Here is a 27,292-nt window from a genome sequence, read left to right as displayed (position 1 = left end):
CTACTGAATCGGAGTCCATGGTGGTAAACTCCAGGAATCTGTGTTTTCACAAGTTTCCGAAATCTATGTGCACAGTAAATTTCAGAAGCTTTGCTTCATGTTTCACCAGGCAAGGCAGATGTCCATGAAGGAAAGTCAGTACTGAAACTGGAGTGGCGTTTGTAGGAAAGCAATTACGTGATCAGAGAGTATCCCCTGTATTTTGGTTGTATTTACAAAGGAGGCCAGCATGAAGCATGCTTTCATAATGATTTTGTATGGGGCTGAGACATATCAACCACAGTGTCGGCAAAGTAATCTTGCCAGTCTTGGTCTCCTCTAGGACCTTCATCTTCAGAGCTGTTTTGACATTTTATACCGTGGGCAGAGAGTCATACATTTCCTGTTACTTAAGGGACAAGTAGTTTGAATTCTCTCATTTCAATAAATACAAGAAGATGAAAAGGAAACCCATTAAACTCTGCATATGAGAGTGTACTGAAATAATATAGCTAATTCTTTAGATTCTGAGGTATGTTAAAACCTGAGATTACAATCCCAAAATATAAGAGTTTTCCAAAATCTCCCAAAGTAAAAGAGATAACCCACTGAAGAACTATTTCCCCTCTAAAGCTTTTGCTGACATCCAGGCAGCTTTAACTACTAATAAATCCTCCATTAAGCTACTACCATTTATTATAATTATGTCATTGTCTACAAGCCTCAGTTTCCTCAACTGAGAAATACAGATAACAACAGTACATGCTTCATAGGATTATTATGAGGATTAAAAGAGATGATACAGGTAAAGCTCCTCATATAGTGCCTAATACACAGCAATCATGCAGAAGCCTGGTGATTATTAGGAGTCGTATATTGAAGCACTTTTTACTACTCTTACTTTTCAGTTCACCTGTCTCTAAACTACTAGAATGTTCCTTCTGTAGCATGGATGTCCATTCTTTATCCCTTTCTGTCTGACCAGGGCTAGGCACACTGATGTCTGACAGAGGTTAGGTGACTTGTCAACTGACTATTCAGCAACAGAATCTATAATATAAGGAAAGTCTCACTGTTTTCTGGTATAATTCCAACTTTTTAAACTTAGTGACAAAAATTAAAATCTATATATGCTCAAGTTCTCTCCTGGTTTTATCTATAGTGTCTTCCTCAAAAAAACGTGTTGAATTCTAAGATACTAATCCATACACTTGCAGGGTTTCTTTGTTTTTCCTTCAGAAGCTAAGTGATTATAATCAAAAGATTTTATTAAAACAGGACTTTATTGAACAGTGTGTAGTTCAGGGAAAGTAAATCAATATTGTCCTTTTTATATAGTTGTATATATATATATATTCTTGTTGCATAATTAGATAGAATAAACTGGCAATCCTGGTTGAAGCTAGAACTGAGCCATAGAGGCATCTGATCAAGGTGTGTTCAATTTTTTTAAAGAATTCCTTGTGACTTAAATTGAAAAATTGTGGCTGAATGTACATTTAATGAACCAGCAGCCTTCAGAGTTGCAAGGAGCCCTACCACCTGAGCCACTGGGCTGGCCCTTGATTCTAATTCTTTAGTATGTCTTCTCATCCATGTTCTATTTGTGACAAAATAAGATCATTTTTCACTCGTAAAATTCACGTCAGAGTTGAAACTTGATATATATATATATATGTAGTATATACAATTTACTTATAAATCATTTAGGAACATTTATATAATATGTATAATATATAGAAATATATATATATATATATATATATATATATATATATATATATATATATATATATATATATTCCAGAATTAAAATATAAATGCTGAACCTCCTGGTTCTGAAAAATGAGAAAGGTCTGTCTGTTACTCATTGTGTTTTGTGTTATTTCAGCTGTACAAAATAATTTAATAGTTAGACATTTATAATCACAGATAACATCCTCCAATCTACTACCCCTCTGACATCATATGTCATTATTATAATTCTATGACTATTCCCTGCACTGTACCCCACATCCCTAAATATATATATATATAAAGAATTAATGTTTCCTTTAACTTTGAGAACTATACGAAATGGTCAATTGAAGTGTTAGTACTCCCAAAACTATTTCAAACTATGTATACATTGTCCTGACACAGAGAGATGCTTCTTTGAAGGTCATGAGCCAACCACAGGCTGAATACCCCAAATAAGTACATACTTCCATATTTCAGAGTTCTATATATGTATGCAAATCAACAGGGCACCTACCAGTTTTGGCTGTCTATATTCACGGAAAGCCAATCTAGCAGGTTAAGTGGTGATAAAAACTTCCTGCAGGTAGACTTGACTTGACATTTCAAAAAAAAGGATAAAGAAAAATACATAGATTTCAGGTGTACAATTCTGATTACATCATCTTAAATAGGTGACCAATAATCAGTTCTCCTTCATCACATATATGATCATCATCTCTCACATGAATGGTAACCACTAAACTGTGTCTGTGATGAGTGCTCAGTGTCTTGTTCTTTGGTTTATATACATAAGTGAAAGTTCTCTGCTTTTCTGTCTGAATTCTCAGCATTACCCAATAATAGGACAAAACATCATCTTTTCTTGGAATAGTATTTTGTATGACTTGACATTTCTTGAAAAAATAGAGCAATGTCACTAAATGGCTAAAATATGAGTGACAGTGTGGAGGATAGAAGACAGACAGGTGCTCAGCGATCCACAACAGAATTGCAGAGAAACTGAGCCAGGTACTCATGGGTGTGTACACAAGGCAGGCTTTGTCTAGACCAGCAAGAAAGGTTCTAACCCTTTTGTTCTGGCTCATTGATGAGCCTGCAGACAAAGTGACTAGGCCTGAAGTTTCAAGCATGATGCAATCTTTGTTCCACAGTAAAGCGATTCTCAAAGCCTCATGAGCTGTAGGTCAGACTCTGAATGAACATTAAACAGGTAGGAGAACAGTCCTCTTATCTGTTTGTATGATAATGTGCATTGAGGCTGGCTAGAAACCAGTGAAGATGGCTGTCAGTCAAAGATAACTCGAGCTGTATCTCAGGTGCAAGTTCTGCTCCACAATTCACCCAGGATGCATAGGTAAGAAAACTAGTATTTGATTGTCTGGTGTAACTACAAATAGCATCATTTATTTCAAAGCAAAAATATATTAGATGTCTTATAGTTTTCAGTTTGAAGAAGAAATTGAGGTTCTGGGAGGTTAATTGCCTGAGGCCACACACTCTGGCAGATAGAGCAATTGGGATCTAGCTTTCACAAATACTCCTAACAGCTACGTGGTGCTGAGTCTCAAGTATTTGTGATCCTGTTTCTCCTTAACTAAGTACAGCCTGAAGAAAGAGAACTGTGTGGTCCTTCACTGGATGACAAAGAAGTTAGATTACTGCTCATGATACTACCATCACTAAGATGAGAAGAGATGATTTTCAGGAAGACAGATAATGAAAACATTGAATGAGAAAGTCACAAAATTCAGTGGGGGCAACGAAAGTCTCCACTGTGGATGCTTTCTTTGTCTTTCTCTTTCTGTATCTGGATTCAGCCTGTGTCTTGACTGATACTCACACATCAGTCAGAAAGCTTCAGAGACGATTGGTCTTATAATGACGTGCTGAATGAAGTTTATGATCATCTATAACTGTGATCAGTGTCCCTAAAACTTAGAATAAGCATTGAGTCTATAAGCAGAGCAGCTGAACTCACAACAGTGGGTAATTTTATGGAAGACTAAAGGACACTATAGAAAAACAGACACTTTACAAATTTCCAATTCTGCCAATATCTTCTAACAATTCATAGAAACTAATAAATTCCCAGTATCACCCCATTGGCCCCTCCCGCTGGCTCTTGGAAACCATCATTCTATTCTCTTGTTCATGAATTTGACTATTTTGGATTCCACATGTAAGTGAGATCATGCAGTGCTTGTGTTTCTGAGTCTGGCTTATTTCACTTAGCAGAATGTACAAAGTTTCGTGAATGCCGGATGAATAAGTTCCTGAGATCTTAAGTACAGCATGATGACTGCAGTTAACAAATACTATTCTGTATACTTGATATTTGCTAAGCGGGTGGGTCTTTCTGGAAGTTTTCTCACCACATGCACACACAAAGTATTATACAATGGTATCTTTGTGGAGGTGAATGATATATTATTAATTAGCTTGATGGTGGTGATCATTGTCCCATGTATGCATATCAAACCATCAAGTGGTACACTTTAAATATATACAGTGTTTATATGTCAATTTTACCCCAATAAACTTCTTTTTAAAAAGACATAATCAATGCCCAGGAAAAAAAGAAAAACATAAATTGTACTAACTATGTAGTTTCGTATACTAATACACAAGAGCAATAATCAATAATATCATTTCAGAATTCATAATTTATACTAAACAATAGCAAGGAGCAAAGAGAATGACTGTAACAGAATATAATTCAAGTTATCAAATATCACTGAGTACTTATTCCATGCTGGGCTCAAATTAAGGGGCTAGCGTCTGGTGATAAACGCGTGTCAAAAAGATGAGCGAACGTCATTGAAACAAGACTTTTACTCTGTTGATGAGTTTCTCCAGGGCCCCCTTCATGTCTCTGTTCCTCAGGCTATAAACAAAAGGGTTCAGCATTGGAGTGACCACTGTGTACATCACAGAAGCAATTACGTTGTTGTCACTGGAGGTGTTGGATGAGGGAAAAGCTAGAGCCAAATAATTGTCCCATAGTACAGAGACACCACAGTGAGGTGGGAGCCACAGGTGGACAAGGCTTTGCAGAAGCCCTTGGTAGATGGAACCTTCAGGATGGTGGCCCCAATGAGGCCATAAGAGATCAAGATGCATATTAGTGGGAAAGTGATGCCGGCCAATCCTAATGTGAAAATGAGCAGCTCATTGAGGGAGGTGTCAGAGCAGGACAACTTGAGCAGGACACCAAGGTCACAGAAGAAATGGGGGATGGTGCTATCATCACAAAAGGACAGCTGGGCCAGGGGAAGGGTGTGGGACAGGGCATTGGCACAGGAGAGGAGCCAGGACCCGGTTACTAGTAAGATACACAGTCCCTCTCTCATGATGGTCATGTAATGGAGGGGGTGACAGATGGCAACATACCGATCATATGCCATTGAGGTGAGAAGGAAATTGTCCAAAGCAGTAAAAAACATGAAAAAATACATCTGTGTTACACACCCTGCATAGGGGATGGATTGGTCCTGAGTCTGCATGTTCACGAGCATCTTAGGGACGGTGACAGATGAGAAACAGATGTCAGAGAAGGCCAAGTGGCTGAGGAAGAAGTACATGGGCGTGTGCAGGCGAGCGTCCAGCCTGATGAGCAGGATGAGGAGCAGGTTCCCCAGCACCGTGGTCAGGTACATGCCCAGGAACAGGACGAAGAACACGCCCTGCTGCTCGGGCCTGATGGGGAGCCCCCGCAGGAGGAAGTGGGACACGCTGCTCTGGTTCTCAAGCCTCATGCTGCCTTGTGTCTGCTGGGGACGAAAGGACAATGAAAAAAGCACAATCAACAACCATTGAACCTAGGAGATGTCCTATCTGAGGTAAGATTGTTTCCATTAATAAATAATACAAAGGTCTCTATTAAAGAACTCGGTGTGTTGTGTTCAGCGGAGCTCAGGCAAACACAACTGAGTTAGTAATATTTCCCTGGCCCGAGGCTTGATGCCTTTGATGAATATGTGGGACTGTTCTAGGGATTACAGGCAGGACATCACCGAGCAGCCAGGAGGCTTATTCCTCATCATCCCAAGGCTTGGGGTTAAAGTGTGAGAGTCATTGGCCAGTGGTGATTGCAGTGTCCCTGTCCTTAGGAGCTAGTAATGAGAGGTGATTTCAGCAAGAACACAGAGAAGTGATGAGCTCCGGTGTACACACACACACATACACACACACACCTGTTGCCTAGGAACGATGTCTAGTTCTGCTCTGAATTCTATGCTGAAGTCATCTAGTCTCAGGGAGTGTGGACTGGGTTCTCAGCTTCTCTGTAGACACCCGGATACCAGATTCATCCTACAAGGTGTGTGGTCCTAAACCTCTCACTGACATCAGTAAGAAGCCAAGAGCCTGGAGCTTACTCTTCTCATCCACCACCTTCAGAAATGGAGAAGTGAAGACTCCACTCTATCCCTAAGGAAAGGACCCAAGGGGACAGGGCACCAAACTCTAAGTTAGAGACATGCATTAAACATGTATTAATTGCTCAGTGTACTTCTCGCTCCCTCCAAGACAGATCCCTAGGGCAGTGGTCCCTCAACTTTAGAGGTCAGCAGAATCACCTGGAGAGCTTGTTAAAGATGCAGATCGCAGCTCTACCCCCAGAGATGCTCCTTCATGAGACCTGGGACCCTGTATCTCCAGGCAGATGGTTCTGAGGGCTCACTCTGAGGAAACACTGTCCTTTGGAAGAATGTCAGGGTGGATGCCATATGAGTGCATCCCAAAGGAGATGTGGAAAGACGTCCTACTGGCCCTTCCCTACCAGACTTATGTTTCCCCCAGTTGGGTCATAGGTTGAGATGTGAAGAGCGGTTTTTCTCCCTAGGAATATTCCTTTTTGGTTTTGTGCTCATAAAATTAATTCTGCTTCATGATTGAAATCCAAATAATGTAGATGTGAAAACAAAGGATAAATTCAAAGCACTTGACCCTTCCCTCAGTTATTTTTATCCTTTTAAAATCGTTTTTATTCATAAAATTTTATGTTTGCATAAACGGGATTTATTTTATGTTTATTTTATAGCCTTCTGTTTCTATAATAATTTATTATAATGATATTTGCATTCCTATTTCTATGCATAGTATTATATAGAATACATACAATATCAATATTTTGATCTGCTTTAAAGTTTTAGTCAATCTCTTATTGAATTGACACAGAGATTCACTGTGAAACTTTACTAAAGATTGTACTGTGCCTTGTCCAAAAGCATCAATTTTTTTATTAGGTTCTGATGTAGAAAACAATGCAATAGTTAGACATTTCACCCGTCACAAAGTGATAACTTCCGTCCCCCAATCTATTGCCCCTCTGATATTTATATATTTATTACAATTCCTTTGACTCTATTCTCTATGCTATACTCCATATCCAGTGACTATATGTATATTAAATTAAGTTGACTTACAATATTATTTAGCTTCAGCTTTAGGGGTACAGTGCAGTGGTCAAGCATCTAAACCATCCGTGACGTGGTCTCCCTGCTGGGTATGTACTAATTAGTTTTATGTTTATAAAGTTGGGCAAACATATGGCACTTTGCATAGGGCAGATGCAAAAAGAGATGAAAAGATGGGAGTAAAAACTTGATGCCCATAATAACAATAATGTGGATTGGATTCAAGACAAGTGCTATCTTATGGGCTATGTCAAGACACATGTGAACTCAAATGAGGACTTTTAGATGAGTGACATCATATAACAAAATCGTTTAATATCCTGTCAGGAACTCGAGTGTCCCTTTGTGGATATACAGATACTCTGAAATCACCCAGTGCTTTATAACAAATTTATATTTTTGGGGGGCATCATGTGTGAAACAATTGTTAGTTAAAATAGTAAAATATGTTTTTGAGTGTCATTAGCAAAATTACAAGTCCCACTGAAATCCCACAGGACTTAATGGGGACAGAAGTCACCAATGGATGTGGAATGTAACTCTTTCAAAGCAGGGCTTCATTTTCATTGAACTATGTAGTCTCGGGTGATGATACAAAGCATGATATGTAGTATCTGATATATCTATGTTACTTATGAAAGAGAAAAGAAAGTCAGAGAAGAACTTCTGGTATCAGAGATTGAAAAAAAGGAATTTACTGCAGCCAGAATTAATCTGAAAATATCAACATGAACCACAGACTTCTCTATTGCTAAAATAATTTCAGCATTCTCTTGCTTCACTCTCCCCACTCCCAGAATTCCTGTGAGGTGTTATAAATGTGCTTCCCACACCCTCCATGATGTAATTCCTTACACCAGTGTCTTCAAAGCACAGTTCATAGATCTGAGCACCAGCATCACGTGGGAGTATCATTCATGCAAAGTTTGCGGTCCCGTCCCAGGACGACTGAATAGGAATCCATGGTGGTAGACTCCAGGAATCTCTGTTTTCACAAGTTCTCTGAATATTCTTGTGCACAGTAAGCTTTTAGAAACTTTGCTTCATTCTTCACCAGGCAAGACAGATGTCCATGAAGGAAAGTCAGTACTGAAACTGGAGTGGCATTTGTAGGAAAGCAATTACGTGTTCAGAGAGTATCCCCTGTATTTTGGTTGTATTTACAAAGGAGGCCAGCATGAAGCATGTTTTCATAATGATTGTGTATGGGGGCTGAGACATATCAACCACACGGTGTCGGCAAAGGTGGGGAGAGGGGACCCCTGGTCAGTCTCGGTCTCCTCCAGGACCTTCATCTTCAGAGCTGTTTTGACATTTTATACCATGGGCAGAGAGTCATACATTTCCTGTTACTTAAGTGACAAGTAGTTTGGATTCTTTGATTTCAATAGATACAGGAAGATGAAAAGAAAGCCCATTAAAGTCTGCATAAGCGAGTGTACTGAAATAATGTAGCTATTTCTTCAGATTCTGAGGTGTGTTAAAGCCTGAGATTACAGTCCCAAAGTGTAAGAGTTTCCTAAATCTCCTGAAACAAGAGATAACCCGATGAAGAACAACCTCCCCTATAAAGCTTTTGCTGACAGCCGTGCAGCGTTAAATATTAATAAATCCTCCATGATGATACTACCATTTATTATAATTATGTCATTGTCGCCAAACCTCAGTTTCCTCAACTGAGAAATACAGATAACAACAGTATATGCTTCATAGGATTATTATGAGGATTAAAAGAGATGATGCAGGTAAAGCTCCTCATATAGTGCCTAATACACAGCAATCATGCAGAAGCCTGGTGACTATTAGGAGTCGTATATTGAAGCACTTTTTACTACTCGTACGTACTAATCAGTTCACATGTCTCTAAACTCCTAGAATGTCCCCTTCTGTAGCATGGATGTCGAGTCTTTACCCAGCTGTGTCTGACCAGCACTAGGCACACTGATGTCTGACAGAGATTAGGTGACTTGTTAAGTGGCTATTCAACAACAGAGTCTATAATATAAGGAGTCTCGCTGTTTTTCTGGTAAAATTCCAACTTTTTTACCTTAGTGACAAAAATTAGAATCTATGTATCCTTGAGTTCCCTCCTGATTTCATTTATAGCTTCTTCCTCAAAAAAGTGTCTTGGAATCTAAGATAATAATCAATACAACACTTGCAGTGTTTTTTGTTTTTCCTTCAAAGGCTAAATGCTTCTAATTCTTTAGTATGTCTTCTCATCCATGTTTAATGTGACAAAATAAGATCATTTTCTACTCGTTAAATTCACATGTCAGAGTTAAAATTTGTTATATATATAATATATACCCTTTACTTATATATAATTTATGAACATATATACAATATGTATAATATATAGAAAAAAAAAAATATATATATATATATACATATAAAATCCAGAGCTAAAATATAAATGCTCAAGCTCCTGGTTCTGTAATATTATGATTCCTCTCCCCTGAGAGCAGTCTGTCTATTGTTACATTTTTTTCATTGTGTTTTGTTTTGTTAGTTTCAGCTGTACAAAATAATTTAATAGTTAGACATTTATAACCCTCACAAAGTGATAACCCCCATCCCCCATTTACTACCCCTCTGACATCGTATATCATTATTACAATTCTATTGACTATTCCCTATGCTGTACTCCACGTACCATAACTAATATAAATATATATAGTTATGTATATATGTGTGTGTGTATTTATTTATTTATATATTTATTTATTTATTTATTTATAAAAAATTGTGACCTTTGACATTGAGAAGGATACAAACTGCTCAATTGAAGTGTCAATGCTTAGTAGCTCCCAGAAGTATTTGTAAACTATATATAGCAAACTTTGTCCTGATCCAGAGAGGTGCTTCTTTGGGGAAGGTCATGAGTCAGTCCTGGCATGACTGAGGGGAAATAAATCACATATTTCCAAAGCGATTTCCAGAAGGTCTATATACAACATGCAAATGTTGTATGCAAATCAACATGGCACCTACAAGTTGGCTTTTGGCTCTCCACAACCAGGGAAAGCCAATCTAGCACATTAGGTAGTGATAAAAACAATTCCCAGTAGGCAGGAGTCTTGACACTTCTTGAGAAAAGTCCACTCAGAGGAATGTCACCGACCCATGACTAAAAATATGAATGACAGCGCTGCCTTTTTTGAGGATGGACCAGACAGGGCCAGGCAGGTGGTCAGGGATCCATACGACAGAACTGCAGTGCAGAGAAACTGAGCCAGGTACTCATGGTGTGTAGGCCAACCAAGGCAGGCTTTGTCTAGACCAACAAGAAAGGGCCCTGCCCTATTCGGTTTTGTTCTGGCTCCCGGTTGAGATTGAGCCTGCAAAGTGACCTCAGGCCTGAGGCTTCATTGGACAGGGTGGGAATGGGGGCAATCTTTGTCCTTCCACAATGAAAGCGGGGATTCTCAAAGGCAGCCTCATGAGCTGTAGGTCAGGGCCCACTCTGAATGAACATTAAACAGGTAGGAGTAAGCCAGTCCTCTCATCTGCCTGTTTGTATCTGCCCACCTACCAACTCACTCATCCATTGCTCCACGGTCGTCTGGTTCTAGTTTAAGCCAGTGAAGATGTGTCGCTGTACCTAGGACCCCTGCTTTTCTTTGAATGGGGTTATTATCTACATGCCAGCATCCCATAGTCACCATAACTCAGGTGTGTCTGTGCAAGTTCTGCTCCACAATTCACCCAGGAAGCATAGGTAAGGAAAACTAGTATTTGATTTTCTTGGTCAGTTTTAATGCTAAGACAAATTTAGCATTTCATTTATTTCAAAGCAAAAATATATTAGATGTCTTAAAGGTTCTCAGTTTACACAGAAGAAGAAATTGAGGGTTTGGGAAGTTAATTGCCTGAGGCTACACACTCTGGCAGATATCACCTGCAATTGGGATCTAGCTTTCACAAATACTCCTAACAGCTACGTGGTGCTGAGTCTCAGAAGTATTTGTGATCCTGTTTATCCTTAACTAAGTACAGCCTGAAGAAAGAGAACTATGTGTCCCTTGTCCTTCACTGGATCACAAAGAATTAGATTACTCGGGCTCATGATCCTACCTGGGGTCACTAAGATGAGAAGAGATGATTTTCAGGAAGACAGATAATGAAAATATTGAATGAGAAAGTCACAAAATTCAGTGGGGGCAACGAAAGTCTCCACTATAGATGCTTTCTTTGTGTTTCTCTTTCTGTGTCTGGATTGAGCCTGTGTTTTCACTGAAACTCACACATCAGTCAGAAAGCTTCAGAGACGATTGGTCAGAGAATGAACTGCTAATGGTTACAATAGTCTGTAAGAGTGATCAGTGTCCCTAAACCCAGAACAAGCATTGAGTCTATAAGTAGAGCAGCTGAACTCACAGCAGTGGGTAATTTTCTGAAGCAATAAAGGGCACTATAGATTTTCTACTCCTGATCCACCACCATCACCAACAGCAGAAACTATGAGAAGAGCACTAAATGTCAGGAGAGAAAGGAAAGGAGATAGTTTACAAATTCCCGATTCTGCACTTTTCTGTGCCAATATCTCTCAACAATTTATAAACACTAATAAATTCCCAGTGTCACCCCATTTGCCCCTCCCCCTGGCCCCTGGAAACCTCCATTCTATTCTCTGCTTCTATGAATTTGACTATTTTGTATTCCACATATCAGTGAGATCATGCTGTCTTTTTGAGTCTGACTCATTTCATTTAGCAGAATGTACAAAGTTTCAGTTCTGCCAGTTGAATTTCTTGACATCTAAAGTACAATGTGATGGCTGCAGTTAACAGTGCTGTACTGTGTACTCATATTTGCTAAGGGGGTGGGTCTTATTTGGAGTCTTCTCACCACACCACACACACAAAGAAAAATAAAATGGTAACTGTGGTGGTGATGGATATATTATTAATTAGCTTGATTGTGATCAACTCACCACGCATACATATCAAACCATCAAGTGGTGCACTTTAAATATATACAGTGTTTATATGTCAATTTTACCCCAATAAACTTCTTTTTGAAAAGATATAATCAATTCCCAGGAAAAAGGGAAAAACATAAATTGTACTAACTATGTAGTTTCTTAATCTAATAGACAAGAGCAATAATCAATAATATCACATCAGAATTCATTATTTATAGTAAACAATTGCAAGGAGAAGAGACAATGACTGTAACAGAATATAATTTATACTTATAAAATATTACTGAGCACTTCTACCATGCTGGGATCAAAAATAAAAAGGCTGGCGTCTGGTGACAAACGTGTCTGTTATAAAGATGAGCGAACGTCATGACACAAGGCTGTTACTCTGTTGATGAGTTTCTCCAGGGCCCCCTTCATGTCTCTGTTCCTCAGGCTATAAATGAAAGGGTTCAGCATTGGAGTGACCACTGTGTACATCACAGAAGCAATTATGTTGTTGTCACTGGAGGTGTTGGATGAGGGGAAAAGATAGAGCCAAATAATTGTCCCATAGTACAGAGACACCACAGTGAGGTGGGAACCACAGGTGGAAAAGGCTTTGCAGAAGCCCTTGGTAGATGGAACCTTCAGGATGGTGGCCCCAATGTGGCCATAAGAGATCAAGATGCATATTAATGGGAGAGTGATGCCGGCCAAACCTAATATGAAAATGAGCAGCTCGTTGAGGGAGGTGTCAGAGCAGGACAACTTGAGCAGGGCACCAACGTCACAGAAGAAATGGGGGATGGAGTTGTCATCACAAAAGGACAGTTGGGTCAGGAGAAGGGTGTGGGACAGGGCACTGGCACAGGAGAGGAGCCAGGACCCGCTTACTAGTAAGATACACAGTCCCTCTCTCATGATGGTCATGTAATGGAGGGGATGACAGATGGCAACGTACCGATCATATGCCATTGAGGTGAGAAGAAAATTGTCCAAAGCAGCAAAAATTATGAAAAAATACATCTGTGTTACACACCCTGCATAGGGGATGGATTGGTCCTGAGTCAGCATGTTCACGAGCATCTTAGGGACGGTGACAGATGAGAAGCAGATGTCAGAGAAGGCCAAGTGGCTGAGGAAGAAGTACATAGGCGTGTGCAGGCGAGCGTCCAGCCTGATGAGCAGGATGAGGAGCAGGTTCCCCAGCACCGTGGTCAGGTATATGCCCAGGAACAGGGCGAAGAACACGCCCTGCTGCTCGGGCCTGATGGGGAGCCCCCGCAGGAGGAAGTGGGACACGCTGCTCTGGTTCTCAGGCCTCATGCTGCCCCGTGTCTGCTGGGGATGGAAGGACAGTGAAAAAAGCACAACAACAGCCGTTGAGCGTAAAGGATGTCGTATCTTATGTAACATTATTTCTATTGAATAAATAGAGCAAAATCTCTAGTGAAGAACTCAGTGTGATGTGTTCAGCGGAGCTCAGGCAAACACAACTGAGTTAGTAAATATTTCCTTGGCCCGAGGCTTGATGCCTTTGATGAGAGTATGGGACTGTTCTAGGGATTACAGGCAGGACACCACCGAGCAGCCAGGAGCCTTATTCCTCATCTCCCCAAGACTCAGGGTTAAAGTGTGAGAGTCATTGGCCAGTGGTGATTGCAGTGTCCCTTTCCTTAGGAGCTAGTAATGAGAGGTGACTTCAGCAAGAGCACAGGGAGGTGATGAGCTCCGGTGTGTACACACACACACACACACACACACACACACACACACACACACACCTGTTGCCGCGACTCGATGTCTAGTTCTGCTCTGAATTCTATGCTGAAGTCATCTAGTCTCAGGGAGTGTGGACTGGGTTCTCAGCTTCTCTGTAGACACCCAGAAGCAGATTCATCTTATATGGTCTGTGGTCCTAAACCTCTCACCGACAGCAGAGAAAAGCCGAGAGCCTGGAGCTTACTCTTCTCATTTCACCACCTTCAGAAATGGAGATGTGAAGTCTCCACTCTATCCCTAGGGCAAGGACCCAAGGGGACAGGGCTCTAGGTCAGAGAAATATATTAAACATGTGGTAATTGCTCAGTGTACTTCCAGCTCCCTCCAAGACACATGCCCTAGGGCAGTGATCCCTCAACTTTAGAATTCAGAAGAGTCACCTGGGGACCTTGTTAAAGATGCAGATCGCAGGTCTACCACTACAGATGCTCCTTCATGAGACCTGGGACCAGGTATCTCCAAGGCAGATGGTTCTGAGGGCTCACTCTGAGGAAACACCATCGTTTTGAAGAATGTCAGGGAGGATGCCCTTGAGTGCATCCCAAAGGCGATGCTGAAAGATGTCGACTGGCTCTTCCCGATCAGATTTCTGTTTCCCCCAGTTGGGTCATAGCTTGGGATGTGAAGGGCGATTTTTCTCCCCAGTGGGTATTCCTTTTTGGTTTTGTGCTCATAAAATTAATTATGTTTCGTGATGGAAATCCAAATAATGTAGACATGAAAACAAAGGATAATGTCAAAGGATGGTTTTTATTAATTATATTTACATAAATGGGATTGAATTTATATAGTGTTTACAGCCTTCTGTTTCTATATTAATTTATTATAATAATATTTGCATTCCTATTTCTATGCATAGCAATATATAGAATATATACAATATCAATATTTTGATCTGCTTTAAAGTTTGAGCCAATCTCTTGTTGAATGACACCGAGATTCACTGTGAAACTTTGTTAAAGATTGTACTATGCCTTGATCCTTCTGTCAGTTATCTGGTCGAGGTAACTTCAATATCTCCAAAAGCATCAATTTTTTTTATTAGTTTCAAGTGTACAAAATAATGCAATAGTTATACATTCACCCCTCAAAAAGTGTTAACCTCCCTCCCCCAATTTATTGCCCCCCGACATTGTATATATCTATTAAAATTCCATTGACTCTATTCTCTATGCTATACTCCATATCCATTGACTATATGTATATTAAATTACGTTGACTTACAATATTTATCAGCTTCAGCTTCAGGGGTACAGTGCAGTCGTAAAGCATCTAAACCATCCATGACGTGGTCTCCCTAATAAGACTAGTGCCCATCTGACACCTTACAAAATCTTACAACATGATTGATTATATTCCCCAAACTGTCTTTCATTTCCCCTTGGCAATATTGTAGTTACCATTTATGCTGTGTAATCCCTTCCCTTTCTCCCTTACCCCCAGCCCCCTCCCTTCTCGCAACTATTACTTTTCCCTCTATATCTCTGACTATCCTGTTTACCTCAAAAGCATCAATTGTAATGGACTCCATTGTCTTAGTATCTGCATGCCAGTGTCTTCCTCCTTTAAAAAGACATGAACCCAATTTTGAGAAAACACATGAAGAGTAGAAGTCCAAGTGGAAATATGTGGAAAGCGAGGCCACAAAGCCAGATTGTTTTCATTAACTCATAGCCTAAGTCAAAACCTATGGAATGAAGTAAATGAGTAATAAAGGAAATTTGGTATAGTAATATTTGACAGCTACAGCAAATAGCAAACTCCTTCAAATGTTTTTATTTCAGTCTTCACACCCGAAAGAGATAGACTTAGGACACTATCACAGCCTGAAATGTCACTCTACCTGCTGGTTATGTATTAGTTAGTTTTATGTTTATAAAGTTGGGCAAACATATTGCACTTACCATGGGGCAGATGCAAAAAAAAAGAGATGAAAAGATGGGAGTAAAAACTTGATGACCATAATAACAATAATATGGATTGGATTAAAGACAAATGCTATCTTACGGGCTATGTCAAGACACATGGCAAGTCAAATGAGGACTTTTAGACAAGAGTGACATCATATAACAAAATCATTTAATGTACTGTCGACACTCAACTGTCCCTATGTGGATGTACAGATACTCTCATATCAGCCAGTGCTTTATACCAAATTTACATTTTATTTTGCATCATGTGTGAAACAATTGTTAGTTAAAATATGTTTTTGAGTGACATTAGCAAAATTACAAGTTGCACTGAAATCCTTCAAGACTTAATGGAAAAAATAAGCCACCAATGGACATAGGATGTAATTCATTCAGAGCTTTGGCTTTATTTTCATTGAACTAAATAGTGTCAGCTGATGATACAAAGCATGATATGTAGTAGCTGATATATCAATGTTATTTATGAAAGAGAAAAGAAAGTCAGGGAAGAACCACTGGTATCAGAGATTGAAAAAAAAGGAATTTACTGCAGTCAGAATTAATCTGGAAATATCATCATGAATCACAGACTTCTCTATTGCTAAAATAATTTCAGCATTCTCTTGCTTCACTTCCCCACTCGCAGAATTCATGTAAGGTGTTATAAATGTGCTTCCTACGACCTCCATGATGTAATTCTTTACACCAGTGTTTTCAAAGCACAGTTCACAGATCTGAGCACCAGCACCACGTGGGAGCATCGTTCGTGCCAAGTTCGGGGTCCCGTCCCAGAACTACTGAATCGGAGTCCATGGTGGTAGACTCCAGGAATCTGTGTTTTCCCAAGTTCTCTGAAAACTCTTGTGCACAATAAAGTTTCAGAAGCTTTGCTTCATTCTTCACCAGGCAAGACAGATGTCCATGAAGGATAGTCAGCGCTGAAACTGGAGTGGCATTTGTAGGAAAGCAACTACGTGTTCAGAGAGTATCCACTGTACTTTGGTTGTATTTACAAAGGAGGCCAGCATGAAGCATGCTTTCATAATGATTGTGTATGGGGGCTGAGACATATCAACCACACGGTGTTGGGAAAGGTGGGGGGAGGGGACCCCTGGCCACTCTTGGTCTCCTCCAGGACCTTCATCTTCAGAGTTGTTTTGACAATTTATACCATGGGAAGAGAGTCATCCATTTCCTGTTACTTAAGTGACAAGTAGTTTGGATTCTTTGATTTCAATAGATACAAGAAGATGAAAAGAAAGCTCATTTAGTCTGCATAAGCGAGTGTACTGAAATAATGTAGCTAATTCTTTAGATTCTGAGGTGTGTTAAAACATGAGATTATAATCCCAAAGCATTAGAGTTTTCCTTAATCTCCTGAAACAAGAGATAACCTGATGAAGAACCATTTCCCTGTAAAACTTTGCTAACATCTAGGCAGCGTTAAATATTAATAAATCATCCTTGGTGCTACTACCATTTATTATAATTATGTCTCTGTCTACAAGCCTCAGTTTCCTCAACAACTGAGTTGTATCAAATACAGATAACAATAATATATACCTCATAGGATTATTATGAGTATTAAAATAGATGATACAGGTACAGATTTTAATATAGTGCCTAATACACAGTAATCATGCAGAAGCCTGGTGACTATTAGGAGAAGTATATTGAAGCACTTTTTACTACTCGTACGTACTTTTCAGTTCACCTGTCTCTAAACTACTAGAATGTTCCCTTCTGTAGCAGGATGTCCAGTGTTTATCCAGCTCTGTCTGACCAGGGCTAGGCACACTCTTGTCTGACAGAGGTTAGGTAACTTAAGTGGCTATTCAACAACAGAATCTATAATATAAGGAAAGTCTCGCTATTTTTCTGGTATAATTCCAACTTTTTTACCTTAATGACAAAAATTAAGATTTATGTATGCTTTAGTGCCCTCTTTATTTAATTTATAGCTTCTTCCTCAAAACAACTCTTGGATTCTAAGATAATAATCAATACAACACTTCCAGGGTTTTTTTCTTTTTCCTTCAAAAGCTAAGTGACTCTAATTCTTTAGTATATCTTCTCATCCATGTTTTATTCGTGACAAAATAAGATCATTTTTTACTCGTAAAATTCAGGTCAGGTTGAAACTTTATACATATATATGTGTGTGTGTGTGTGATATATATGTGTGTGTGTGTGTATATATACACTTATATATAATTTATGAACATATATATATAATATGTACAATGTATAGAAAAAATATATGTATGTATAAAATCCAGAGCTAAAATATGAATATTGAAGTTCCAGGTTCTGTAATTTATGATTCCTCTTTTCTGAGAAAGGTCTGTCTATTGTTACATTTTTTTCATTGTGTTTTGTTTTGTTTTGTTACTTTCAGCTATACAAAATAATGTAATAGTTAGGCATTTATATCCCTCACAAAGTGATAACCCCCGTCCTCCAATCTACTACCCCTAGGACAGTGTACATCATTATTACAATTCTATTTACTATTCCCTACCCTGACCCCACATCCCTAAGAACATATATATTTAATACACACACACATATATATATTATATATATATGATAAAGAATTAATGTTTTCTTTAACTTTGTTATGGATACGAAATGGTCAAATGAAGTGTCAATGCTTAGTAGCTTCCGGAAGTATTTGTAAACTATGTAACAAATTTGTCCTGACCCAGAGAGATGCTTCACTGGGGAAGGTCATGAGCCAGCCCTGGCATGGCTGAGGGAAATACCCCAAGTAAAGTACCCCAAGTAAAGTACTTCCAAAATATTTTCGGAAGTTCTATATATGAATGAAAATCAACATAGCACCTACCTGTTGGCTTTCAGCTGTCCACAACCAGGGAAAGCCAATCTAGCACGTTAGGTGATATAAAACACTTCCCAGTAGGCAGGTGGGCTTGACATTTCATGACAGAACTCCACTCAGAGGAATGTCAGCAACCCGTGGCTGAAAACAGGAATGAAAGCACTACGTTTTTCAACGATGGACCAGACAGGGCCGGGCAGGTGCTCAGGGATCCACACAACAGAACTGCAGTGCAGAGAAACTGAGCCAGGTACTCATGGGTGTGTAGGCCAACCAAGGCAGGCTTTGTCTAGACCAGCAAGAAAAGGTCCTGCCCTATTCGGTTTTCTTCTGGCTTTAGGTTGAGACTAAGCCTGCAAAGAGACTCCAGGCCTGAAGCTTATAGGGCAGGGTGGGAGTGAGGGCAATCTTTGCCCTTCCACAATGAAAGTTGGAATTCTGAAAGACAGCCTCATGAGCTCTTGGTCAGGGGCTGCTCTGAATGAACATTAAACAGGTAGGAGTAAGCTATTCCACTCATCTGTCTGTTTGTAATCTGCCCACCTACCAACTCACTCATCCATTGCTTCGTAGTCATCTGGTTCTAGTTTAAGCCAGTGAAGATGTGTTGCTGTATCTAGGACCCCTGCTTTTCTTTGAATGGGGTTATTATCTACATGCCAGTCTCCCATAGTCACCATAACTCAGGTGTATCTGTGCAAGTTCTGCTTCACAATTCACCCGGGTTGCATAGGTAAGGAAAACTAGTATTTGATTTTCTTGGTCAGTTGTAATGCTAAGACAAATTTGGCATTTCATTTATTTCAAAGCAAAAATATATTAGATGTCTTATAGTTTTTTAATTTACATGGAAGAAGAAATTGAGGTTCAGGGAAGTTAAGTAATTGCCTGAGGCCACACACTCTGGCAGATACAGCTGGCATTGGGATCTAGCTTTCACAAATACTCCTAACACCTTCAGGGTGCCAAGTCTCCAGTATTGGTAATTCTTTGCTCCTTAACTAAGTACAGTCTAAAGAACGAACTATGTGGTCCTTCACTGGATGACGAAGTTAGATTACTCAGGCTCATGATACTACCTGGGGTCACTAAGATGAGAAGAAATAATTTCAGTAAGACAGATAATGAAAAGAATGAATGAGAAAGTCACAATATTCAGTAGGGGCAACGAAAGTCTCCACTATGGATGCTTTCTTTGTATTCTCTTTCTGTATCTGGACTGAGCCTGTGTCTTGACTGAAACTCAAACATAGTCAGAAAGCTTCAGAGACAATTAGTCAGAGAATGAACTGCTAATGAAGGTTATGATCGTCTGTAAGAGTGATCAGTGTCTGTAAAACCCCAAAGATGCTTTGAGTCTATTAGAGCAGCTGAACTCACAACAGTGGGTTATTTTCTGGAGCAATAAAGGATACTATAGAGTTTCCTCTCCTGATCCACCACCATCACCACCAGCAGAAACTATGAGAAGAGCACTAAATGGGAGGTGAGAAAAGGAAAGGAGATAGCTCACAAATTTCTAATTCTGCAACCTTTTTATGGCAATATCTTCTAACAATTTATAAAAACTAATAAATTCCCAGTGTCACCCCATTTGTCCTAACCCCTGGCCCCTGGCTACTACCATTCTATCTCTGCTACTACCAAGTCAGTATTGTGGATTCCACATGAAAGTGAGATCATGCAGTACTTTTCTTTTTTAATCTGATTTATTTCACTTAGCCGATTGTGCAAACTTTTAGTTCTGCCAGATAAATAAGTTCTTGAGATCTAAAGTACAGCACGATGGCTGCAGTTAACAGTATTGTACTGTGTACTTGATATTGGCTAAGAGGGTGTGTCTTAATTGAAGTCTTCTCACCATATACACACGCAAATAAAATAAAATGGTAACTATGTGGATGTGATGGATATATATATATATATACATATATATATGTGTGTGTGTGTATATATATATATAATTTTTTTAAATGTTAAAAGTCTCATTTTTTTTGATGGCTGTATTATTAATTAGCTTAATTGTGGTGATCATTTCACCACGTACACATATCAAAACATCAAGTTGTACACTTCAAATATATGCAGTGTTTAAATGTCAATGTTAGCCCAATACACCTGTTTTAAAAAGAACTAATCAATTCCCGGGAAATAAGGAGAGACATAAATTCTACTAACTGTGTAGTTTGTTAATCTAATGGAGAAGAGTAATAATATCACATCAGAATTCATAATTTGTGCTAAAGATTTACAAGAAAAAGAGAGTGACTGTAACAATATAATCAAGTTATCAGACATTTACTGAGCATTTACTTCATGCTGGGACTAAAATTGGAGTCTAGCGTCTGGTGATAAACGCGTCTGTCATAAACATGAGCTAACGTCATGACACAAGACTGTTACTCTGTTGATGAGTTTCTCCAGGGCCCCCTTCATGTCTCTGTTCCTCAGGCTATAAATGAAAGGGTTCAGCATTGGAGTGACCACTGTGTACATCACAGAAGCAATTATGTTGTTGTCACTGGAGGTGTTGGATGAGGGGAAAAGGTAGAGCCAAATAATTGTCCCATAGTACAGAGACACCACAGTGAGGTGGGAGCCACAGGTGGACAAGGCTTTGCAGAAGCCCTTGGTAGATGGAACCCTCAGGATGGTGGCCCCAATGCGGCCATAAGAGATCAAGATGCATATTAGAGGGAGAGTAATGCCGGCCAAACCTAATATGAAAATGAGTAGCTCGTTGAGGGAGGTGTCAGAGCAGGACAACTTGAGCAGGGCACCAAGGTCACAGAAGAAATGGGGGATGGTGTCGTCATCACAAAAGGACAGCTGGGCCAGGAGAAGGGTGTGGGACAGGGCATTGGCACAGGAGAGGAGCCAGGACCCGGTTACTAGTAGGATGCACAGTCTTTCTCTCATGATGGTCATGTAATGGAGGGGGTGACAGATGGCAACATACCGATCATATGCCATTGAGGTGAGAAGGAAATTGTCCAAATCAGTAAAAAAAATGAAAAAATACATCTGTGTTACACACCCTGCATAGGGGATGGATTGGTCCTGAGTCTGCATGTTCACGAGCATCTTAGGGACGGTGACAGATGAGAAACAGATGTCAGAGAAGGCCAAGTGGCTGAGGAAGAAGTACATGGGCGTGTGCAGGCGAGCGTCCAGCCTGATGAGCAGGATGAGGAGCAGGTTCCCCAGCACTGTGGTCAGGTACATGCCCAGGAACAGGACGAAGAACACGCCCTGCTGCTCAGGCCGGATGGGGAGCCCCCGCAGGAGGAAGTGGGACACGCTGCTCTGGTTCTCAGGCCTCATGCTGCCCCTGTATCTGCTGGGGACGAAAGGACAGTGAAAAAAGCACAATCAACAACCGTTGAGCCTAGGAGATGTCCTGTCTGATGTGACATTGCTTTCATTCAATTAATAATGCAAAGATCTCTAGTGAAGAACTCAGTGTGTGTGTCAGCAGAACTCAGGCAAACACAACTGGTTAGTAAATATTTCCTGGGCCCGAGGCTTGATGCCTTTGATGAGGGTACGGGACTGTTCTAGGGATTACAGGCAGGACATCACCGAGCAGCCAGGCGGCTTATTCCTCATCTCCCCAAGGCTTGGGGTTAAAGTGTGAGAGTCATTGGCCAGTGGTGATTGCAGTGTCCCTGTCCTTAGGAGCTAGTAATGAAAGGTGACTTCAGCAAGAGCACAGAGAGGTGATGAGCTCCGGTGTACACACACACACACACACACACACACACACACACACACACACCTGTTCCCGAGGAAGGATGTCTAATTCTGCTCTGAATTCTATGCTGTAGTCATCCAGCCTCAGGGAGTGGGGACTGGTTTCTCAGCTTCTCTGTAGACACCCAGAACCAGATTCATCCTACAAGGTCTGTGGTCCTAAACCTCTCACTGACATCAGAGAAAAGCCAAGAGCCTGGAGCTTTCTCTTCTCGTTCCACCACCTTCAGAAATGGAGATGTGAAGACTCCACTCTACTTCTAGGGAAAGGACCCAAGGGGACACCGCACCAAACTCTATATTAGACATGAATTAAACACATTTTAATTGCTCAGTGTACTTCTCACTCTCTACAAGACAGATGCCCTAGGGCAGTGGTACCTCAACTGTAGTGTTTAGCAGAATCACCTGGGGAGCTTGTTAAAGCTGCAGTCGCAGCTCTACCACCAGAGATGCTCCTTCATGAGATGAGGGACCAGGTATCTCCAGGCAGATGGTTCTGAGGGCTCACTCTGAGGAAACACTGTCCTTTGGAAGAATGTCAGGGTGGATGCCCTATGAGTGCATCCCAAAGGAGATGTGGAAAGACATCCTACTGGCCCTTCCCTACCAGACTTATGTTTCCCCTAGTTGGACCATAGCTTTGGATGTGAAGAGTGGTTTTTCTCCCCAAGGCTATTCCTTTTTGGTGTTGTTCTTATAAAATTAATTCTGCTTCGTGATGGAAATCCAAATAATGTAAATGTGAAAACAAAGAATAACGGCAAAGTATTTCACCCCTCCATTTCTTACATTTATCCTTGTAATATGGTTTTTTATTCTTAACATTTTATGTTTACATAAATGGAATTTATTTTTTATAGTTTTCAGAGCCTTTCTTTTCTGTTTTTAAAGATTTTATTGGGGAAGGGGAACAGGACTTTATTGGGGAACAGTGTGTACTTCCAGGACTTTTGTCCAAGTCAAGTTGTTATCCTTTCAGTCTTAGTTGTGGAGGGCACACAGCTCAGCTCCAGGTCCAGTTGCTGTTGCTAGTTGCAGGGGGCACAGCCCACCATCCCTTGCGGGAGTCAAACCGGCAACCTTGTGGTTGAGAGCCCACGCTCCAACCAACTGAGCCATCTGGGAGGCAGATCAGCTCAAGGTGTCATGTTCAATCTTAATTTCAGGGTGTGGAGCCCACCATCTCTTGTGGGGAACTCGAGGAGTTCAACCAGCAACCGTGTGGTTAAGAGCCCACCTGCCCAGGTGGGAATCGAACCAGGAGACTTCGGAGTTAGGAGCACAGAGCTCCAACCTTCTGAGCCACCAGGCCAACCTCCCATAACCTTATTGTCAATAATAATTTATAATAATAATAGTTGCATTACTACTTCTATGCACAGCAATATATAGAATACATGCAATATCAATATTTTGATCTGCTTTAAAATTTTAGTCAATCTCTTATTGAATGACACGGAGATTCACTGTGAAACTTTATTAAAGATTGTACTATGCCTTGAACTTTTCTGTCACTTATCTGGTCAAGGCAACTTCAGTGTCTCCCAAAGCATCAATTTTAATGGACTCCGTTGTCTTAGTATCTGCGTGCCAGTGTCTTGCTCCTTTGAAAAGACAAGAACCTAACTTTGAAAATACACGAAGAGTGGAAGTCAAAGTGGAACCCTGTGGAAAGCGAGGCAACAAACCCAGATTGTTTTCAATTACTCGTAGCCCAAGTCAAACTTATGGAATTAATAAATGAGTAATAAAAGAAAGTTGATATTATAATATTCGACACATGTATCAAATATCAAACTCCTTCAAATATTTTTATTTCAATTTTCACACCTAAAACTGACAAGAATTGCGGCACCACCACAGCCTGAAATTTCACTCTACCTGCTGGTTATGTACTAATTAGTTTTATACTTATTAAGTTGGACAAACATGTGGCACTTTGCATAGGGCAGATGCCAAAAAAGAGTAGAAAGGATGGGAGTAAAAACTTGATGACCTTAATGACAATAATATGGATTGGATCCAAGACAAATGCTATCTTATGGGCTGTGTCAAGAAACATGGCAAATCAAATGAGGACTTTTAGACATGAGTGACATCATATAACAAAATCGTTTAATGTCCTGTCAGGAACTCAAGTGTTCCTTTCTGGATATACAGATACTCTGAAATCAACCAGTGCTTTATTACAAATTTATTTTTTATTGTGCATCTTGTGTGAAACAATTGTTAGTTAAAATAGGAAAATATGTTTTTGAGTGACATTAGCAAAATTACAAGTCACAGTGAAATCATACCAGGCTTGATGGAAACAATAAGCCACCAATGGACATAGGATGTAATTCATTCAGAGCTGTGGCTTCATTTTCATTGAACTATGTAGTCTCGGGTGATGACACAAAGCATGATATGTAGTATCTGATATACGTACGTTATTTTTGAAAGAGAAAAGAAAGTCAGGGAACAACCTCTGGTATTAGAGATTGAAAAAAGGAATTTACTGCAGCCAGAATCAATCTGAAAATATCAACATGAACCACAGATTTCTTTATTACTAAAATAACTTCAGCATTCTCTTGCTTCACTCTCCCCTCTCGCAGAATTCATGTGAGGTGTTATAAATGTGCCTCCCACGACCTCCATGATGTAATTCTTTACACCAGTGTCTTCAAAGCACAGTTCACAGATCTGCAGCACCAGTAACACATGGGAGCATCGTTCGTGCAAAGTTTGGGGTCCGATCCCAGAACTACTGAATCGGAGTCCATGGTGGTAGACTCCAGACACAAGTTCTCTGGGAACTCTTATGCACACTAAAGTTTCAGAAGCTTTGCTTCATGCTTCACCAGGCAAGACATATGTCCATGAAGGATAGTCAGTACTGAAACAGGAGTGTAATTTGTAGAAAGGCAATTACATGTTCAGAGGGTATCCATTATAATTTGGTTATATTTATGAAGGAGGTCAGCATGAAGCATGCTTTCATAATTTTTTTGTATGGGAGTTAAGATATATCAACCACACAGTGTTGGCAAAGGGGGGTGGGAGGAGACCCCTGGCCAGTCTTGGTCTCATCCAGGACCTTCATCTTCAGACCTGTTTTGACAATTTGTACCACAGGCAGAAAGTCATACAATTCCTGTTACTTAAGGGACAAGTAGTTTGGATTCTTTCATTTCAATAGAAACAGGAAAATGAAAAGAAAGCCCATTTAGTTTGCATAAGCGAGTGTACTGAAATAATATAGCTAATTCTTTAGATTCTGAGGTGTGTTAAAGCCTGAGATTACAATCCCAAAATATAAGAGTTTTCCAAAATCTCCTGAAATAAAAGAAAGATAACCCGCTGAAGAACGATTTCCCCTGTAAAGCTCTTGCTGACATCCAGGCAGCGTTAACTAGTAATAAATCCTCCATTAAGCTACTACCATGTATTATAATTATGTCATTGTTTCCAAGCCTCAGTTTCCTCAACTGAGAAATACAGATCACAACAGTACATGCTTCATAGGATTATTATGAGGATTAAAAGAGATGATACAGGTAAAGCTCTTAATATAGTGCCTAATACACAGCAATCATGCAGAAGCCTGGTGATTATTAGGAGTAGTATATTGAAGCACTTTTTACTACTCATACGTACTTTTTAGTTCACCTGTCTCTAAACTACTAGAATGTTCCCTTCTGTAGCATGGATGTCCAGTGTTTATCCAGCTCTGTCTGACCAGCACTAGGCACACTGATGTCTGACAGAGATTAGGTGACTTGTTAAGTGGCTATTCAACAACAGAGTCTATAATATAAGGAATGTCTCACTGTTTTTCTGGGATAATTCCAACCTTTCTATCCTAATGACAAAAATTAAAATTTATGTACACTTGAGTTCCTGATTTCATTTATAGCTTCTTCCTCAGAAAAACCCTCTTGGATTCAAAGATAATAATCAGTACAACACTTGCAGGGTTTTTTTTTCTTTTTCTTTCAAAATCTAAGTGATTCTAAGTCTTTAGTATTTCCTCTCATCCACATTCTGTCACAAAATAAGATCACTTTTTACTCATAAAATTAACATCAGAGTTGAAACTTGATATATGTATATATAATATATACAATTTACTTATATATAATTTATGAACATATATAATATGTATAATATATAGAAAATATATATACGTATATATAAAATCCAGAGATAAAATATAAATACTGAAGCTCATGATTCTGTAATGTTATGAGTTGTCTCCTCTGAGAAAGGTCTGTCTGTTGTTACATTTTTTTCATTGTGTTTTGTTTTCTTTTGTTTTTTAATTTCAGCTGTACAAAAAATGTAATAGTTAGACATTTACACCCCTCACAAAGTGATAACGCCCATCCCCCATTTACTACCTCTCTGACATCATATATCATTATTACAATTCTATTGACTATTCCCTATGCTGCACTCCACGTACCATAACTAATATAAATATATATAGTTATGTATATGTGTGTGTGTGTGTGTGTGTGTGTGTGTGTGTGTGTGTGTATATATATATATGTTTATAAAGAATTGTTACCTCTAACACTGAGAAGGATACAAACTGGTCAATTGAAGTGTCAATGCTTAGTAGCTTCCAGAAGTAATTGTAAACTATATGTAGCAAACTTTCTCCTAACCCAGAGAGATGCTTCACTAGGGAAGGTCATGAGCCAGCCCTGGCATGGCTGAGGAGAAATACCCCAAATAAAGTACATACTTCTAAAGCAATTTCAGAAGTTCTATATACGTATGCAAATCAACATGGCACCTACCAGTTTGCTTTCGTTGTCCACAACTAAGGCAAGCAATTCTAGCAGGTTAGGTGGTGATAAAACACTTCCCATAGGCAGGAGGGCTTGACATTTCTTGAGAAAGCTCCATTCAGAGCAATGTCACCAACCCATGGCAAAAATATGAGTGACAGCGCTGCCTTTTTCGA

The 27,292-nt window shown here is 39.7% G+C and overlaps 2 protein-coding genes and 1 pseudogene across 2 annotated transcripts; all 3 read right to left on the bottom strand.

The window, feature by feature from the left end:
- Nucleotides 1-4,533: 4,533 nt before the first annotated feature.
- On the bottom strand, nucleotides 4,534-5,474 carry LOC141571370 (olfactory receptor 1J4-like; annotated as a pseudogene).
- Nucleotides 5,475-12,411: 6,937 nt separating this feature from the next.
- On the bottom strand, nucleotides 12,412-13,371 carry LOC109439687 (olfactory receptor 1J4). The gene has a single exon (XM_074331540.1). It carries the CDS (start codon nucleotides 13,369-13,371, stop codon nucleotides 12,412-12,414), a length of 960 nt encoding a protein of 319 aa, XP_074187641.1.
- Nucleotides 13,372-20,943: 7,572 nt separating this feature from the next.
- LOC141571271 (olfactory receptor 1J4-like) lies at nucleotides 20,944-21,903 on the bottom strand. The gene has a single exon (XM_074331539.1). The coding sequence runs from the start codon at nucleotides 21,901-21,903 to the stop codon at nucleotides 20,944-20,946; it is 960 nt and encodes a 319-aa protein (XP_074187640.1).
- Between the last annotated feature and the right edge of the window lie 5,389 nt (nucleotides 21,904-27,292).

This window comes from Rhinolophus sinicus, linkage group LG04 (assembly GCF_036562045.2).
Source record: "Rhinolophus sinicus isolate RSC01 linkage group LG04, ASM3656204v1, whole genome shotgun sequence".
Lineage (NCBI taxonomy): Eukaryota > Metazoa > Chordata > Mammalia > Chiroptera > Rhinolophidae > Rhinolophus > Rhinolophus sinicus.
This window is presented reverse-complemented; position numbering and strand designations above follow the sequence as displayed.

Bases quoted from the DNA above. Each gene is read 5' to 3' on its own strand.
- LOC109439687 (XM_074331540.1), bottom strand. From the start codon at position 13,371: ATGAGGCCTGAGAACCAGAGCAGCGTGTCCCACTTCCTCCTGCGGGGG.
- LOC141571271 (XM_074331539.1), bottom strand. From the start codon at position 21,903: ATGAGGCCTGAGAACCAGAGCAGCGTGTCCCACTTCCTCCTGCGGGGG.